This window comes from Homarus americanus, unplaced genomic scaffold (genome assembly GCF_018991925.1).
Source record: "Homarus americanus isolate GMGI-L3 unplaced genomic scaffold, GMGI_Hamer_2.0 scaffold29048, whole genome shotgun sequence".
NCBI classification, from domain to species: domain Eukaryota; kingdom Metazoa; phylum Arthropoda; class Malacostraca; order Decapoda; family Nephropidae; genus Homarus; species Homarus americanus.
Window position 1 is genome coordinate 500,791 of NW_024752739.1, and position 16,124 is coordinate 516,914.

Genomic DNA, 16,124 nt, shown 5'->3' on the forward strand with positions numbered 1-16,124 from the left:
CAGTATGTGTGGCGGCCACCTCAGAGTAGTCCAGTGGCCGGAGGATTCCTTAGTCGAGAAATAAACACGAGTGATGAGTCTTCCGTCCTTATAAAACAGTATATGGGCAACACTGCTGTAGTCAGGCAAGGTGGTGGCTCTTAAGAATGATAGATGGAAGTAAATCTGAGGCGCTTCGGGCGAGAGCACGACAATGTGACTGAGATATATTTATAAATGTTTCAAAATTCCTAAACTTTTACTGCGCTTTTATTTTTTTTTCATTTTTTTTTAATATTTGTTTTTACTTTTGTTTCTTCGCTTCTTGCCAAGAGCTCCGTATATACCTATGATTGTATATCTGTAAACTTTCGGAGTAACGGTATAAGACTTTGCTAGGTCCTCAGATTGCCCTGGTGAAAGGTTCATCTGGAGTGGGGAAAAAAAAAGAAGGAAAACACACAAAGCCATATAGTTTTTCAGTGGCGTAACACAACTGTGAAAGTTACACACCAGCGAGGCAGGAAGTTAGCTCTTGACAGTGATGGATCTACGAAGCTGTAAACATTTGGAGTAAAAGTTGTGTTGTAGTATTTTTATAAAGTACCTCAGAATGACCCGTTGCTAATGGAACCTTTTGATATATAAGAGATGACCGAGTTTTACCCTAGTGTATCTGGACAACACAAATGCTACACTTGTTTAGCGATACACTTTCCCTTAATACAACTACGAAACTAAAAAAAAATGAAGCAAGAGTGTAGCATTTTGGAGAGTACTTTAATTGATCTGTTGTGATTTTTACCTCCTAAAATTAAAGAGCACTGAAGCCATCACTGGAAGCCACAATGGTTTTCACTGGTGTGCCCGAGCCAACCAAGACGCTGGCAACTTGATAGTGATAGATCTACACTACGATAAACCTTTAGAATGACTTTGTAGCGTTTTGGTGAGCGTCTGTGAGTGGTCCGTTACTGATGGAATCCCGTGACGTAGAATAAAAAATAAATAAAAATAAAAAATAATTTGGGAGAAGAGCGCTTGCAAATAAAGTGAATTTTAGTGCAAATATTTTAGATCAATATGGCGCGCTCCGGCAAATATGGCGGAAGTTTGTGTCAATATTGTGACTGTTGAGATTGCAGCTGTTCATTTATCCTCCCACCGTTTCTCTTCTTGTTATAGAATTCATAAAAAAAAGGGGAAAAGAACTGTCGGTAAAGGAAAGTTTTGGACGTGGTGTGTGTGTGTGTGTGTGTGTGTGTGTGTGTGTGTGTGTGTGTGTGTGTGTGAACGTTCCTTGTGTACATAGGATATACACACCTCGTTGAAACCAGGGGGATCGGGGCCTCGTGCACGTATGTTTGTGGACCTGGGACTTGTTGAGGATTAGGGCCACATATGGTATTGGAGACTTTCATGGCCGTGCACGTTCACTTATAACGTTAGGGCAGTTCACAGTCACACAGAGACCCGAGACTTGCTGGGAGAAGGAAACATGCACGTCTAAATGGAGACCCAGAGCTTTCCCTTTCCTCTTCAATTTCTCATCCTCCGCCTCAACTTTCTCTTCCTCCTCAACTTTCTCCTACTCCTCCTCCTCCTCCCCAACTTTCTCCTACTCCTCCTCCTCCTCCCCAACTTTCTCCTACTCCTCCTCAACTTTCTCCTCCTCCCCCTTCTCTTCCTTCTCTTCCTGGGGATTGAGGCGTGCGTCGACCCGAGCAATACGTCTTCCAATAGGGCCTTCTCTGACGCTATCAGTCTGACCATACAGGCTGACTGTACCAAATATCTCTTCTGTACTCACGATACTCTTCTTTTCAGCGAATCTTTCTCTTCCTCTTTTTCCTTCTCTCTTTATTTTTTCACTATGAGTTTTATCTTCCCTAGCTCTTTTATTTTATTTTCTCTCTCTCTCTCTCTCTCTCTCTCTCTCTCTCTCTCTCTCTCTCTCTCTCTCTCTCTCTCTCTCCAGTATCCCTATTTCTTACCCAGGTGAGTGGCGGCGACCTACAGATAGTGAGATAAGACACACCTCACCAATTCAGACCATCAAGATGCTAACCGCCAATAGCCTTCAGGGGCGATACTGCACCAGATTCATTATACCTTATACGACCTTATGACCAGAGGGAGGATCTATTTAACACTGTCTGTCATGAGTGAGGTGTCGATGGTAACGGCAGTGGGAGTTCGACCATGTGGGCGTGTGGGGAATGGCACGGTCTTCCCTCCATCGGTGACAGGCTTGGCTGGACGCTCAGGGGGTGGGGATGGGAGTCCTCGAAGCCTCAGCGTTTGGGGGGGATTTACCGTGATTTACAGGGGGGGGAGGAGGGGGTAGAGATTTTCAGTGATGTATCGTTGGGATTTATCACCAGGGTGTGACCTTATCCTTCTTGACCCCCATTTACTGTATGAGTTAGTGTGCTAATGGCCAGTGACTTTGACACACACACACACACACACACACACACACACACACACACACACACAAACAAACAAACATAAAGTCAAAAGGACACCAACACAAATCAACAACAACATTATAACAACAACAACAACAACAACAACAACAACAACATATGAAGCAATTTAGTCATGAAAACAAACAATGCTCGTGACAGATCATCGGATTTTTGCAATACACGAAAACAGTTCAGTGTTTGTGGTGATCGAGACTTGTGTTTGTGGTGATTGGGAGTTCTGTTTGTGGTGCTAGAGTTCTGTTTGTGATGATAGAGAGTTCTGTTTTGTGGTGATAGAGACTTGTGTTTGTGGTGATCGGGAGTTCTGTTTGTGGTGATCGAGAGTTCTGTTTGTGATGATAGAGAGTTCTGTTTGTGATGATAGAGAGTTCTGTTTGTGGTGATAGAAAGTTCTGTTTGTGATGATAGAGAGTTCTGTTTGTGTTAATAGGGAGTTCTGTTTGTGATGATAGAGTTCTGTTTGTGATGATAGAGAGTTCTGTTTGTGGTGATTAGATCTATTTGTAATACTTTATGGTGAATTTGTAGTTCAGTAGTGTTTATAAGTAGTATCTGTAGTGTTTATAAGTAGTATCTGTAGCGTTTATAAGTAGTACCTGTAGTGTTTATAATTAGCATCTGTAGTGTTTATAAGTATTGCTCGTATGTTTGAGGTGATGAAACAGAGCTAAGTTTAGCGTGTACTGTACAGGTATATAGTTCACAACGGAAAAGCAAAGTTTGTAGACTAGAGTATCAGTATAGTTTGTAGTATGAAAAAGGGAAAGTTTGTAGTGTAATAAAGCAAAGTTTACAACGTACAATAAACAGCAAAATGTTCATTAAAAATTAGTTAATATAGAATAACAAAGTTTGTAGCGTGAAAAAAAATCGAAATAAGATCAAATTTTATGGTGTAAAAAAAATATAAGTTTATAATGTGTAAAAAGCAATATTTACAAACACTACTTCTGGGTACCTATTTTTCCTGGGGCTTTTTAAGGCTTCAAGATTACCCTGGTATAACTACAGAGATAATAGTAATAATAACAATAATAATAACGATAATAACAGGAACAAGCGGGCTCACGAGACGATAAGTAATATTAAGTGTTATTACTTCAGTCCTTCCAGCAGGCGTTTAATCCCCCAAATGACCGGGTGACAACAGCGATAACCCTTTCTCTACACCTGCCCAATATCGTGTTAATCCCACAGAGAGAAAAAAATATATATATATTTCTTACCTGAAGCTAAAAGCGGAAATTATACAACACACACACACACACGTCAGATTACGTTAGCACCTCGGTTAAATTTAAACACTATTTTGGAAGGTATTTTAATCTTATATCTCTGAGTAAGTTAGTTTGTTAAGAGGGGGTTGGATCACGTTACGAGTTACAGGTGTAAATGACTCGACTTACCTGGAATATGTTTTTGAGGATCACTGATATTGTTAAACCCAGGATGAACGGCTTATGCTCTCAGGGATTTGGAAGAAAAAAAATATTTGGGTTATATTTATTAGTCTGAATGTATCAATTTGAGATAGTTTACAATTTACAGTGCAAAGGTGCAAGCTTGAGCAAGAAGAGAGAGAGAGAGAGAGAGAGAGAGAGAGAGAGAGAGAGAGAGAGAGAGGTGGGGAATATGAATTTAAGCTTTGCATAACACCAAAGAAACAATATCTCATTCTCCATTCATCTATTAAATAACAAGTAAGTAAACTATGGCGCAGTGTGACGTCACAAGATAAAATATCTAGCGCGGTGACGTCATAGCATGAACAAAATCTAACACAGAGTGACGTCACGACATGAGCAAAATCTAACACAGTGACGTCACAACTTGAACAAAAATATAACACAGAGTGACGGATGGTTACTCAACAGAAATTAAATCCTTTTGACAGTTCACAAAGAATTATATTTAAACTCGTTTGGTACCTCGAAGCATTTTAAGGGCCCAACACATTTTTAGGGCTTAAAACATTTTGAGGGTTCCAAGCATTTTTGAGGGTTTGAAACATAATAAGGGTCCGAAATATTCTCAGGGTTCGAAATATTTTGAGGATTCGAAATATTTTGAGGTTTCGAAATATTTTGAGGTTTCGAAATATTCTGTGTTCGAAATATTCTCAGGGTTCGAAATATATTGACGTATCGAAATATTCTGTGTTCAAAACATTCTCATGGTTCGAAATATTCTCAGGGGTTCGAAATATTTTTAGGTTTCGAAGCATTTTCAGAGCTCGTAATTCTCGTGAACCATACAGGTTGTGGGTTCTGGCTACAGCATCCAGGAAGAGGCCGGAGGGCAGCAGGTGACCTACCTACCTCCTGACATTCCATCCTCAGCTGGGACAAAGACCCCAACCTTTTCACGACTGTCTTTTTCGATTTTTTTTTCTCTTTTTTTTTTTGGTGCAAGAGGAGAGTCAGTGGCAGGAATGCAATATAAAAATCTTCCTTTTCTTTTTCTTTTCTTTATGTTCTGACTGTTTCAGCTGTCAGAGAATGAGGAGGGAAAAGAAAAAGAGAGAGAAAAGAGAGGTAGGGAGAGAGAGAGAGAGAAAAGGGGAGAAAGGATGGAGAAGATAGAGAGAGAGAGAGAGAGAGGAGGAAATATAGAGAAGAAGAGTGGAAAGGAGGGAAAAGAGAGAGAAAGAGGGTAGAAAGAGGGTGGAGAGAGAGAGAGAGAGAGATCCCGCGTCTCATTTTCTGCCATCATTACTAACGTGAGGTACAACAAACTCAACCTTCACAAACTCTGTGCCAAAAACATAAAATTTTTACCTCTTTGTTTTGGTATTTGGCACACACTACTAGGCAGAGGCTGTGTGTGTGTGTGTGTGTGTGTGTGTGTGTGTGTGTGTGTGTGTGTGTGTAGTATGTGTGTGTGTGTGTAATGCAGAGGCACCAACATAGCCATAGAATAATGCTGTGATGTATAACACGTCACAATGTGTTTTAAAACAGAGTACAGTATTACTCTCTGCCACCCTCTCTCTCTCTACCTGCATATATACTCTCACTCTCCTTGTAACTTAGCATAAAACGTTAGTTCTATTTTAAAGCTCCGAGGGTTTCCAACTTTAGGTCATTATGTAAAATGGGCAGCAAAACAGTGCATGACTCGTCCAAAGGGGGAGTTAACTAATTTGGGTTGAATTTAGTTAAGGGGCGGGAGGTGGGGAGATGTGTTAAGGGGGAAGTTTGGAGGGGGAGTTAAGGGGGAAGGTGGGAAGGGGTGTTAAGGGGAGAAGGTAGAGAGGGGTGTACTAAGGAGGCAGTGTACTCGACCACTTTCACTTTCCCAACTTAATGCTAGGTGGTACAGGAGGAGGGCCCCGGGATCGAACCAGTGACTCTTAGGACCTGGAGGGGTGTGTATATTCTCTCTTAATTACAGGTAGAGGTACAGGTACGATTAACACAAACAATATAGTAACAATTCAGGAACTAACTAACAATTATAATCACTATAACTTTGGTAGTATTAATAGAAATAATAATAATGATGAAAATAATTATAGTAGTAATGATAATAACAACACTAACAACTTTAATAAATAACTGAATAAATTGTTAAATAAGATTACTGGTAGTGGAAGATAAATTTAAGTTCCTCATCAAGTCAAGTATGTCCACCAACCGCAACCTTCCTTCAAGAATTGGGAAATAAAGTTGGAATCTCTCGCCCCGTTGGCTCGGCATCATCACTTGAGCGGCCAATCTAGTTGAACAAGAATTTCCATCACCCTCACAAGCGTTAAGGCGGTGAATCCAAGCGCTGGGCACCGTAAGGTCGGCCCTCCATACCGCCACCCACCCTCATATGACCCGTCTCTCTCCCATCACGACACACTCTCTCTCTCTCTCTCCAGCATTTCCAAACGTGGAAATGAAAATTCTTTCTTAAGTTCCTGGAAGCTATGGGAAGACAATTTACCCTTTCCTTTCTGGTGTGGGAAGGGAATGGGGAGGGATAGGTAGGAGGTGAGGAGTCGAAGCAAAGATTATTATTGTCTTGTGTGCTTGTGCCTCTGTCGCTGCCGCTGGCCAAATTAAAGAGAAGTTTGAAATTCTCTGAAATCATCTTAAATACTGGGGAATATTTTATGTTGTGAAGCAAGTTAGGTTAAGTTTCGCAATAACACAGTAAACGAAACACCCGGGCTTGTAAATATCACTCGTCTTACAACTGTTATCCAAGAGGTGGTGGTGGTGGGTCAGGTCTGGTGGTGAACGATGGAGGCTAACGTCCCGCTTAATACAGTATCTTAGGCTCTCATCCCACCTATTATGGGAGTTTATATGCCGGAAGGATGGTCAACAGGGCACATTTTAAGAGCTGAGTGAGGGAGAGGGAGACAGATAGAGTGAAGGAAGGGAGGGAGGGAGGGATGTGGTTATTAAGTTTAGGGAGAGGAGAAAAAGTGAGAGGAAGGGAAGGGTAGAGGGTGAGGTGTGGGGGAATAGGGTGAGGGAGGGTGTGTTAGGGTGGGGTGTGAGGAATAGGGTGAGGGAGGGTGAGGTGCGGGGAATAGGGTGAGGGAGGGTGAGGTGCGGGGAATAGGGTGAGGGAGGGTGTGTTAGGGTGGGGTGTGGGGAATAGGGTGAGGGAGGGTGTGTCATGTTCACCATCACCTTCGCTATCACCTTCACCATCACCTCCATTATCACCATCCTTTACACTAACACCTCACACCATATGTATAGCCACACTGGTCTGGTCGTCTTGCCCAGGGCTTTGGCACTGGGCGTGACAGGTCAAAGGTCACGAGACAGGTCAGTCGGCGCGGTAGAGTGCACCTGGAGTGTTGAGGCAAAGGGCATAGAGCAGGCCAAGTAAGTGAGCTAATATTCCTACCTTTAATATGTAGTATTTATATATAGAGAGAATTTACAGAATTTACAGATATTTAAGTCTAATTTCTGCTGATATATTTCTCTCTAATTACAGTACAAGTGTAAGTGGAGTGTCAGTACTCAGAGTAATGACAGTCCACGTATACCTGTACTCCAGCAGGTTATAACACGAGAGCTGTAAAGACTCAATGGCAGGATATGTGTATTATTTTTCCTCCCCGTGAAAACTGCCAACACCAAACACCCAGAATTAGAACGTCATACAGTTGGAATTTTATCGCGTTGGATAAAAATATACTAAGTCCAGAGGAAAGAATTTGAGAAAAAAATAAATAAAAACCATTGGATTTAATCTTCGTATATGTGAATAAAAGTAAATTTTTTAAGTGTCCTCAAACATTTTGCTGTTTACTGTCCCGGAGTCTCTTACATTCATAGTGTATAAATATTAACTTTTCACTTAATCTTTTGAAAAGGAGAAGTATACACGTAAACACACACACACACACACATACACACACAGACACACTAGCGTACACACATACATAATATTCATGTACATATATATATTAGCCTCTGCAAAGAAGAAGTTCACACGTAAACGCATATATACTTAAACACCAACACACATGTTTTATAGTTAGTTATAAATGCATCGCTCTAGTAACCAGGATAACAAGTATTCAACTCTTGTCTCACCACAGCATCCTCACACTCGACGTAATTTCAAGTCCCAGATGATAAATTATCCGACAAGCGACAAACTCCAGGATAATTTCACCATAACAAACACCTACGCATCGTCCCCGAACAAAAGACACACGATGAGCGCATTATAGTATTTTAAAACAATTCAAAACATCGCCTGACTCTTTTCACAAGTTTTTAATCAAAGCGTCGGTAAATATATAGGTGATGGGCAATATCCTGGCGGTGGTGATAAATGCTGGTGTCATTCCACGGTCATTAGGCAATAAAATAGCTTAATGATATTCTCGCCTCACTCACTAACACACACACACACGCACATACAAACACACACACACACACACACACACACACACTCAGGAGGGTGTATGGGGAGATAGACCAAAATTCACACCACAGAGTCATCAGGGTTCAGACTTAGATGAATTTTATAGTTACAGGTAAGATACAGGTAAAGATACAGGTAAAGATACAGGTAAGATACAGGTAAAGACACAGGTAATGATACAGGTAAAGATACAGGTAAAATATGTATCATCTCTAGCACAGCTTTGGGCCGCTTGACTGTCACTCTCTAAATATGTCACCTCTCAGTGTGTATAATTTCCGTATGCATTTTACCAGGAAGCATGAGAGAGGGGAGGGGGTGAAGGTGGTGATGGAAGGGGATGGTGGAAGGTAGAGGGGAATGAACGTAGGGGTGATAAGGGAAGGGGAGGGAGAGGGAATGTGAGGAGAAAGAGAGAGATACGATACAACTTTATTGTTCTTCAGTTGGTTTTTGCATCTCTCTCTCTCTCTCCTGGTCTTAAATCCGCTCAAATTAAACATTTGCACTGAGCTAATGATAAAAATCCTTCCCAAGTTTTACCTCTTATTTTTAACACAAATTTGAGAGACTTTGTGTCCTAATTGCGGTTCTGTTTAAGCTTTTTGTCTCTAACTCTGTCTGTCTGTCTATCTGTCTGTGTGTGTGTGTGTGTGTGTGTGTGTGTGTGTGTGTGTGTGTGTGTGTGTGTGTGTGTGTGTGTGTGTGTGTGTGTGTGTGTCCCTCGATAAGACACATATATATGACTCATAATTTTGTCCTCAAACTAATTCACTTCAGGGTAAAGTTTGTTCGTTTTAAACACCACTTTTTATGAGGCAGTAAAAATGAGGACGTTTACGAGGCACTAACGAGAGGTAATGTGATGAGGGAGTGAGGGAATAATATTACGGAAAATATTCTCCTTGTCTATTGGTCTTTCCGTTCTCTCTTGCCTTCCTGGCCTTCCTCATCTTCACCCTATCCCATCACCCCATCTCTACCTCACCATTCCACCTTCCTTACCTCACCTCACCCCCCCTTTTAGCCTCCTGGCAGCATGGTGCGTGAAACATAACACCGCTAATGGCCCGGCCGTAAAGGTCCTGATTGCCTGTTATTGATCAGTTGTCGCCATACACACAAACGATCGTTTCTCTAGCAAGGGTCTTCAAGAACTGCTAACCTTACCCTCTCCACCTGCCGGCCCTGCTCGTCCCTCCTCCCCCCCCTGCTGGCCCCTCCTCCCCTGCGGTCTCCTCCCTCCTCCCCTGCCTCCCTCCCCTGCCGGCCCCCTCCCCGCCCTCTCCCTCCTCCCCCCGCCGGCCCCTCCTCCCCCTGCGGCCCCCTCCTGCCCCTCCATCGTCCCCCAAGGCTAATTTGCAGATTAGAGGAAGGGAGAGGCAAGACACGGAGTGGAGAGAAGAGAAGAGAGAGAGAGAGAATAGTGAGAGGAGAGAGTAGAAAAGGGAAAGGAAAGAGAGAGAAAGAGAGAGAGAAGAAGATGAAGAGGTATTAAGAGAGAGGAAGAGAAGATAGTAGGAAGGAGAGAAGTAAGAAGGAACTAAGATAGGTTAGAGTAGGTTAACTTAGATCAGATTAAGTCCGCTTTAATTAACTTTGGTTAGGTTAGGTTAAGAAAGGTGAAGAACGAGGGAATTTATCGGTGACGGAAATATTTCAGGATTAAAATGGATGATCACCAAAGTACCTGGGATTATCTCCTCTTGAACAAGGATCTCACTAACTACCTCCTGGATGATTTGCAGATTAGTACCTTGAAGAATTAGAAGAGAGAGAGAGAGAGAGAGAGAGAGAGAGAGAGAGAGAGAGAGAGAGAGAGAGAGAGAGAGAGAGAGAGGCAACAATAGCTGGTTCTCAGTCCTAATGACCCTCTAGGACTGGGGCTCAGGGAGGTTGGGAACAATTAAGATTAATTTCCCGGTAGGATTGGGTACTAGGGCCCAGTGCGATTGGGGTCCATGGGTACTAGGGCCCAGTGCGATTGGGGTCCATGGGTACTAGGGCCCAGTGCGATTGGGGTCCATGGGTACTAGGGCCCAGTGCGATTGGGGTCCATGGGTACTAGGGTCGATAAAGAACAGCCGCCAGAATTTATCGCCAGGGAGAAATATTGCCGCATTAAAATTGAGTAATTTCAAGGGGTGTTTAGGAGAGAGAGAGAGAGAGAGAGAGAGAGAGAGAGAGAGAGAGAGAGAGAGAGAGAGAGAGAGAGAGAGAGGGGGGGAGAGAGAGAGGAACCTGGAGAATTTAATACCGAGAGAAATATTGCGGCATTAAAATAGAATCATTTCCAAGGGGTGTTTAGAAAGAGGGGAATTTGCAGATTAGATTCTGGGTGAGTGCTAGGGGAGAGGGATAAGAGAGGGAGGTGAGAGAGGGAGAGCAATGAGAGTGGAAGGGGAGTGTTGAGAGGGGAAGGGTAAAGGAAGTAGAGATGAGAGGGGATGGAGGAGGTAAGAGGGAAATAGGTAGATAAAATTGGAAGAAGAGGCAAAGGGGAGAGAGGGAGGGGGAACCAGTGGAAAGGAGGAGGATAAAGGAAAAGGGAAGGTAGGTATGAGAAGGAAGGAAAGAAAATGGAGCAAAGGAGATAGGAAGGAAAGAGGGGGGTGATGGGGAAGGGAGAATGATGGCAAGTAAAGGAGGGAGAGAATATAGAAAAGAGAAGGGTGGAAGAGGTGTATAGGGAGGAAAGCTGGGAATGAGATAGGGAGGAATAATGAAGGGAGAGGAAACTGAGAGAGAGGTAGGGAGTAAGAGAAGGGGAGGAATTATGAAAGGAAGAAAGCTGGGAGGGGGAGATAGGAAGGAAGAGATGGGAGGAAGTATGGGGGAAGGAAGTAGAAAGGAAAGAGAGAAGGGAGAGAGGTAGGGGGAAAGGGGAAGGGGAGGGCATATAGGGAAGGATGACTAGGGAAATGTGAAGTGGGGAACTTATCTCTGGGGATATTTTGCTGCATTAAAATAGAGTCATTTCCAAGAGGCGTTGGGGAGGGTGGGAGTACCCACTAGGCTGGCTGACTCGCTGGCTGGGTGGCTAAGAGAACAGCCTGGAGCCTAGCCAAAACCACGAGAGAGAGAGAGAGAGAGAGAGAGAGAGAGAGAGAGAGATGAAAGGAGGAAGGGGATAGAAGAAAGGGGAGGAAAGAGGGATATCGAGAGAGGTAGTTAGAGTAAAGGAGGGTGAATGGAGAGGGAGAAAGATGGTATCAGAGAGGAAGATAAAGAGAGAATGAAAGAAATGACGTAAGGAGGTGAGGAGATGAGACAAATAGAGTGGCAAGGAGGGATAAAGAGAAAAAAACCAAAGGCTAACCAGGATAAAACTAACAGAGAGAGTGACATGCATCCAAACAAGCTGACACTTCCTAGCTAGGGTGTAAATATTATCAACGTTATTACTACATCTAATTGTGTAGGAATAGACAGACAGACAGACAGACAGACAGACAGACAGACAGACTGACAGACAGACAGACAGACAGACAGACAGACAGACAGACAGTATATACCCCTCAACTAGGACACACACTCATGGTTGGAGTTCCAGGTGAGGTTGTGTACTCCTCATGGCTCGAGTACCAGGTAAGACAGATGTTTAGTGAGGAACTTTTCTACGAACACTTGTTGAGTGCTGCCACTTTATGGAACAATAGATGGAAGTGAGGACAGAAAGTGTGTGTGTGTGTGTGTGTGTGTGTGTGTGTGTGTGTGTGTGTGTGTGTAAAGAGGGAGAGGGAGAGAGAGAGAGAGAGATGGTAATATTGTTCACTTCATCAATTTAAGAAAGTGTGTGGAAAAGAGACACTGAAACAACACAAACAATACATTATAGCGATATTTTCACCTGTAACCGGACCCTATGTAAATAAATTACTCTACCTATGTTTCACCTGTAACCGGATCTCTGTATACGAATGTGATGCTGTTATGATGAAGCTAATCCTATTTCATTTGTATCCAGGATGTGTGAGTGTATGTATGTATGTGACGTTTTGATAGTGTTGTTGTACCCAGGTCATTAGATACAAGGGAAATACTTCTTTAGTTGGTGTGTGTGTTTGTGTGTGTGTGTGTGTGTGTGTGTGTGTGTGTGTGGTGTGTGTGTGTGTGTGTGTGTGAACGTAACTGCCTGCCTCACGTAAAAAAAAAACCTCGTACTTCAGAAGCCAAGACATTTTTACACATTCCGTCAGCGAATTTTTATTAATTGTTGTTTCTTGTTTAGTTTCTCCACGTCATTGCTTATTATTGTAAAAATTTTCCTAAGTAAACTCATCATTGCGTGTTTTGTAATTGGCTACAAGAGAATACAGCGCTCACCTCCTGTACCACGGGTCGTTGGTTCTCGCCCGAGGCTCCTCCAGTTCACCCTCCAGTAACTGAGTACTGATCTAGTTCATGAAACGAAAGTATTTGATTCCAGCACCAGCCACACTGCCTTAATGTGTACCGAAGGATTAACATACAGGGTATTGTAAATGTACTGCCCTTTAATGGTCGTCAAGCCTGTGGATCCATTTTCACTTTCACAAATATATAAGTTAAAAATACACAATTCCACATATTATCAACAAATCCAGATATTAACAACAGATTTACGCTTAATTAAAAATATATAAATTATGAAACACTCGGTAAGTTAAAACATTAATTCATAGTCAGGAGTTAGGCAGTCGGAAGTATAATGATTATGAAACAATTATTTACTTAACACACCAGCCGGGATTTGCAGTCATGGGACAAACGTATAGTTAATGAAACAAACACCAAGTTAAAACACCAGGGTGTTTTTTAATTGCCTTTCAATTAATTGTCATGAAATTTGGAAATATAAACCGACGAAGCTTTTAAACACTTTATATTTTTTTCATTTTTTTTTCTGGATTATCAAAAACCTTTTTTCTCCTCACTGGAACTGTTGTGAATTATTCATTAAAACACACAACACTGTGCGGTAAAATAGCAATAATCTCTGCGTGAAAACACATTAACAACAACTGTATTCACCTTTTGAATATTCATTATTTACCTACATAACTTTCATACTTTCAGGGAGACGCAAAGTATTAGGATATATATGTTTATCCTATACCATTCTATTAATTCTCTCAAAAGATTCTTACGTAAATTTCTCCTATGTATAACTGACTTTTACATCGTTCAGATTCTATAAATGCGTTAAATTAAGGACACTCGTACACTTCTGGAGTATAAAATTGGTGTCACAACTAAACCTACTGAGCAACACAAGAGTCCAGCAGACAATTTCCAGTTGGATAGAAATCCCACTGTCAGAATAGTAATTAATTAGACAAAATCTCAGCAGCTCAGGGCGCCCTAAGTCGTTTTACTCCGCTTATTTGGTTTATTACGTTGAGTCATTACTCCAGGACATGCAAGGGCTCGTCAGATTACGTTAGTTTAATGTTAGATTACTTTACGTTTGGTTGGGGCTGGCTTAAGTTACAAAAGAATACATTATGCTAAGGCTAGATTAGGCTGAGTCAGACCATAATATATTAGACCAAATAGAATTCCCCTCTACGACCATGATAAAAAGAGTCATGGCGCCTGGCTCACCCACACAGCCACCCGCACTAACGCAGCAGATATCGAAGGTGGCTCTGTTTGGAGTCAAGAGTCGCACAATGCCGCTCGCCTCATAAAAGACACAATAAAATGGCTGGATTAGTCTCTTTATGGCTGACAGACTGACTTCATGACGTGTGGCTGTTATGGCTGCCGACACACTCCATGTCTGCATAGCTTGGTGCAGTGGCGGGGGTCGAGGGCTGTAGGAGGGAGGGCGGTTGGGTGGGTGGGCGGGCAGCAGGAAGAAAAAGGAGGGATAGTGAGAGTTGGTCTTCCTACTACTACTACTACTACTAATAATAATAATAATAATAATAATAATAATAATAATGTTTCGCCTGTCACCACCACCACCATTACTACTACCATCTCCACAACCACTACCACCACCACATCTTGAACCTCTGTTGTAATAGACAGCGTTTAATATTAAGTTAGGTTCCCTGTGGGCTGTACTAATGGTTCTTACTAGTCTCTCTCGCTCTCTCTCTTTCTCTCTCCTTACTCTTGAACACACGATTATTCTACACTGAAATAGTAACAAAAGCTCCTTAAGGGGTTGTTAAGTCTTACTCCCCATGGGTGCGTTCAGTGGAGTAGTAATTTTATTTTATTTCCGTTTACAGTATTTGATGATGAGGCCATTATTGTTGATTCTTTTAATAAGGATCGGTAACTAGAGCAGAGGAAGTTGAGGACTTTATATATATATATATATATATATATATATATATATATATATATATATATATATATATATATATATATATATATATATATATATATCATATGCACGCAGTTCTCCCTCCTACACACGCACACCACATATAGTCTCATAGTGGTAAAGCCTTCACAGTTATCACACTCTTACACTGCACTAATTACCTCTCGTAAACGAGCGCCAGGCGACTTAATTTATAGGTACAGAGTATCTTAAAGCCTCGCCCAGTGCCGACTGTGACCTCAGACTGGAGTTTGTATCTTACATTGAGCGTCATTACTGGCTGGGGAGGACAATGGACCGCTACACGTAGTGGCCGGCGTAACTTTGATAATAGTCTTTACATGGAAGGGTGGATTAGGGTACGCCAGGCGCTGCTGAGTGCTCCCGTTGGTGTTGTTTTACTGATGCGTTGGCTAATTTCTTGTACCTCAAAGTGAGCGTCCGTCCAGGCAAAAAGGTGGGAGAAAGACTCTCTGACGTTGCTTTCATGAGAGTGTTATTTGTGGATAATGGTCATCACCCTTAATCTCTCTCTCTCTACAAGCACCTCCATCACCAACCAAGCAGCTCTGGTGGGCAAACGACCGTCTGGCGTAGCTTCTATATATATATTCTATATTTACAGAAAACTGGAGTCAACGCCAGTGTTAAGCTTACACCATCACCACCACCATCACCACCCTCACCACCATCATCACCATCTAACTCAAACACCCTATAGTAATATCCGGTAAATAAAAGACACACACTCATATAGACGTGGACTCACCTCTTAACTGTAAACTTAATCTCACTTTGTGTGCTGTACTGTAACACATGACACACACATATCAAGCCACGGTATCAGAGACGTCATTTGCGTGTTAGGGAGCCATGACTTCCCGGTGTGTTGGCGGTGTTCCTTGTTTACTGGCCCATGAACCTGGGTGTTGGAGATTACGTCGTCGTGCGTAGCTGACTGTATAGTATATTCTGAGTACTGAGTCTACTGTTATTATTATTATTATTATTATTATTGTTATTATTATTATTATTATTATTATTATTATTATTATTATTGTTATTATTATTATTATTATTATTATTATTATTATTATTATTATTATTATTATTATTATTATTATTATTATTATTATTATTATTATTATTATTATTAGTATTAGTATTATTAGTGTTATTATTATTATTATTATTATTATTATTATTATTATTAATTATTATTATTATTATTATTATTATTATTATTATTATTATTATTATTATTATTATTATTATTATTATTAGTATTAAGTATTAATTATTATTCGTTATTATTATTATTATTATTATTATTATTATTATTATTATTATTATTATTATTATTATTATTGTTAGTAGTATTATTATTATTATTGTTATTATTATTATTATTATTGTTATTATTATTATTATTATTATTATTA

At 41.2% G+C, this 16,124-nt stretch overlaps 1 protein-coding gene across 1 annotated transcript in view; it reads left to right on the forward strand.

Annotated features, from left to right (window-relative positions):
• Positions 1-1,062: 1,062 nt before the first annotated feature.
• LOC121855179 (thrombospondin type-1 domain-containing protein 7B-like) overlaps positions 1,063-16,124 on the forward strand; it is a 182,746-nt gene continuing 167,684 nt past the window's right edge. The window contains exon 1 of the mRNA XM_042350045.1: positions 1,063-1,090. Coding sequence (XP_042205979.1) covers positions 1,063-1,090 — 28 coding nt within the window. The remainder of the gene's footprint in view (positions 1,091-16,124) is intronic.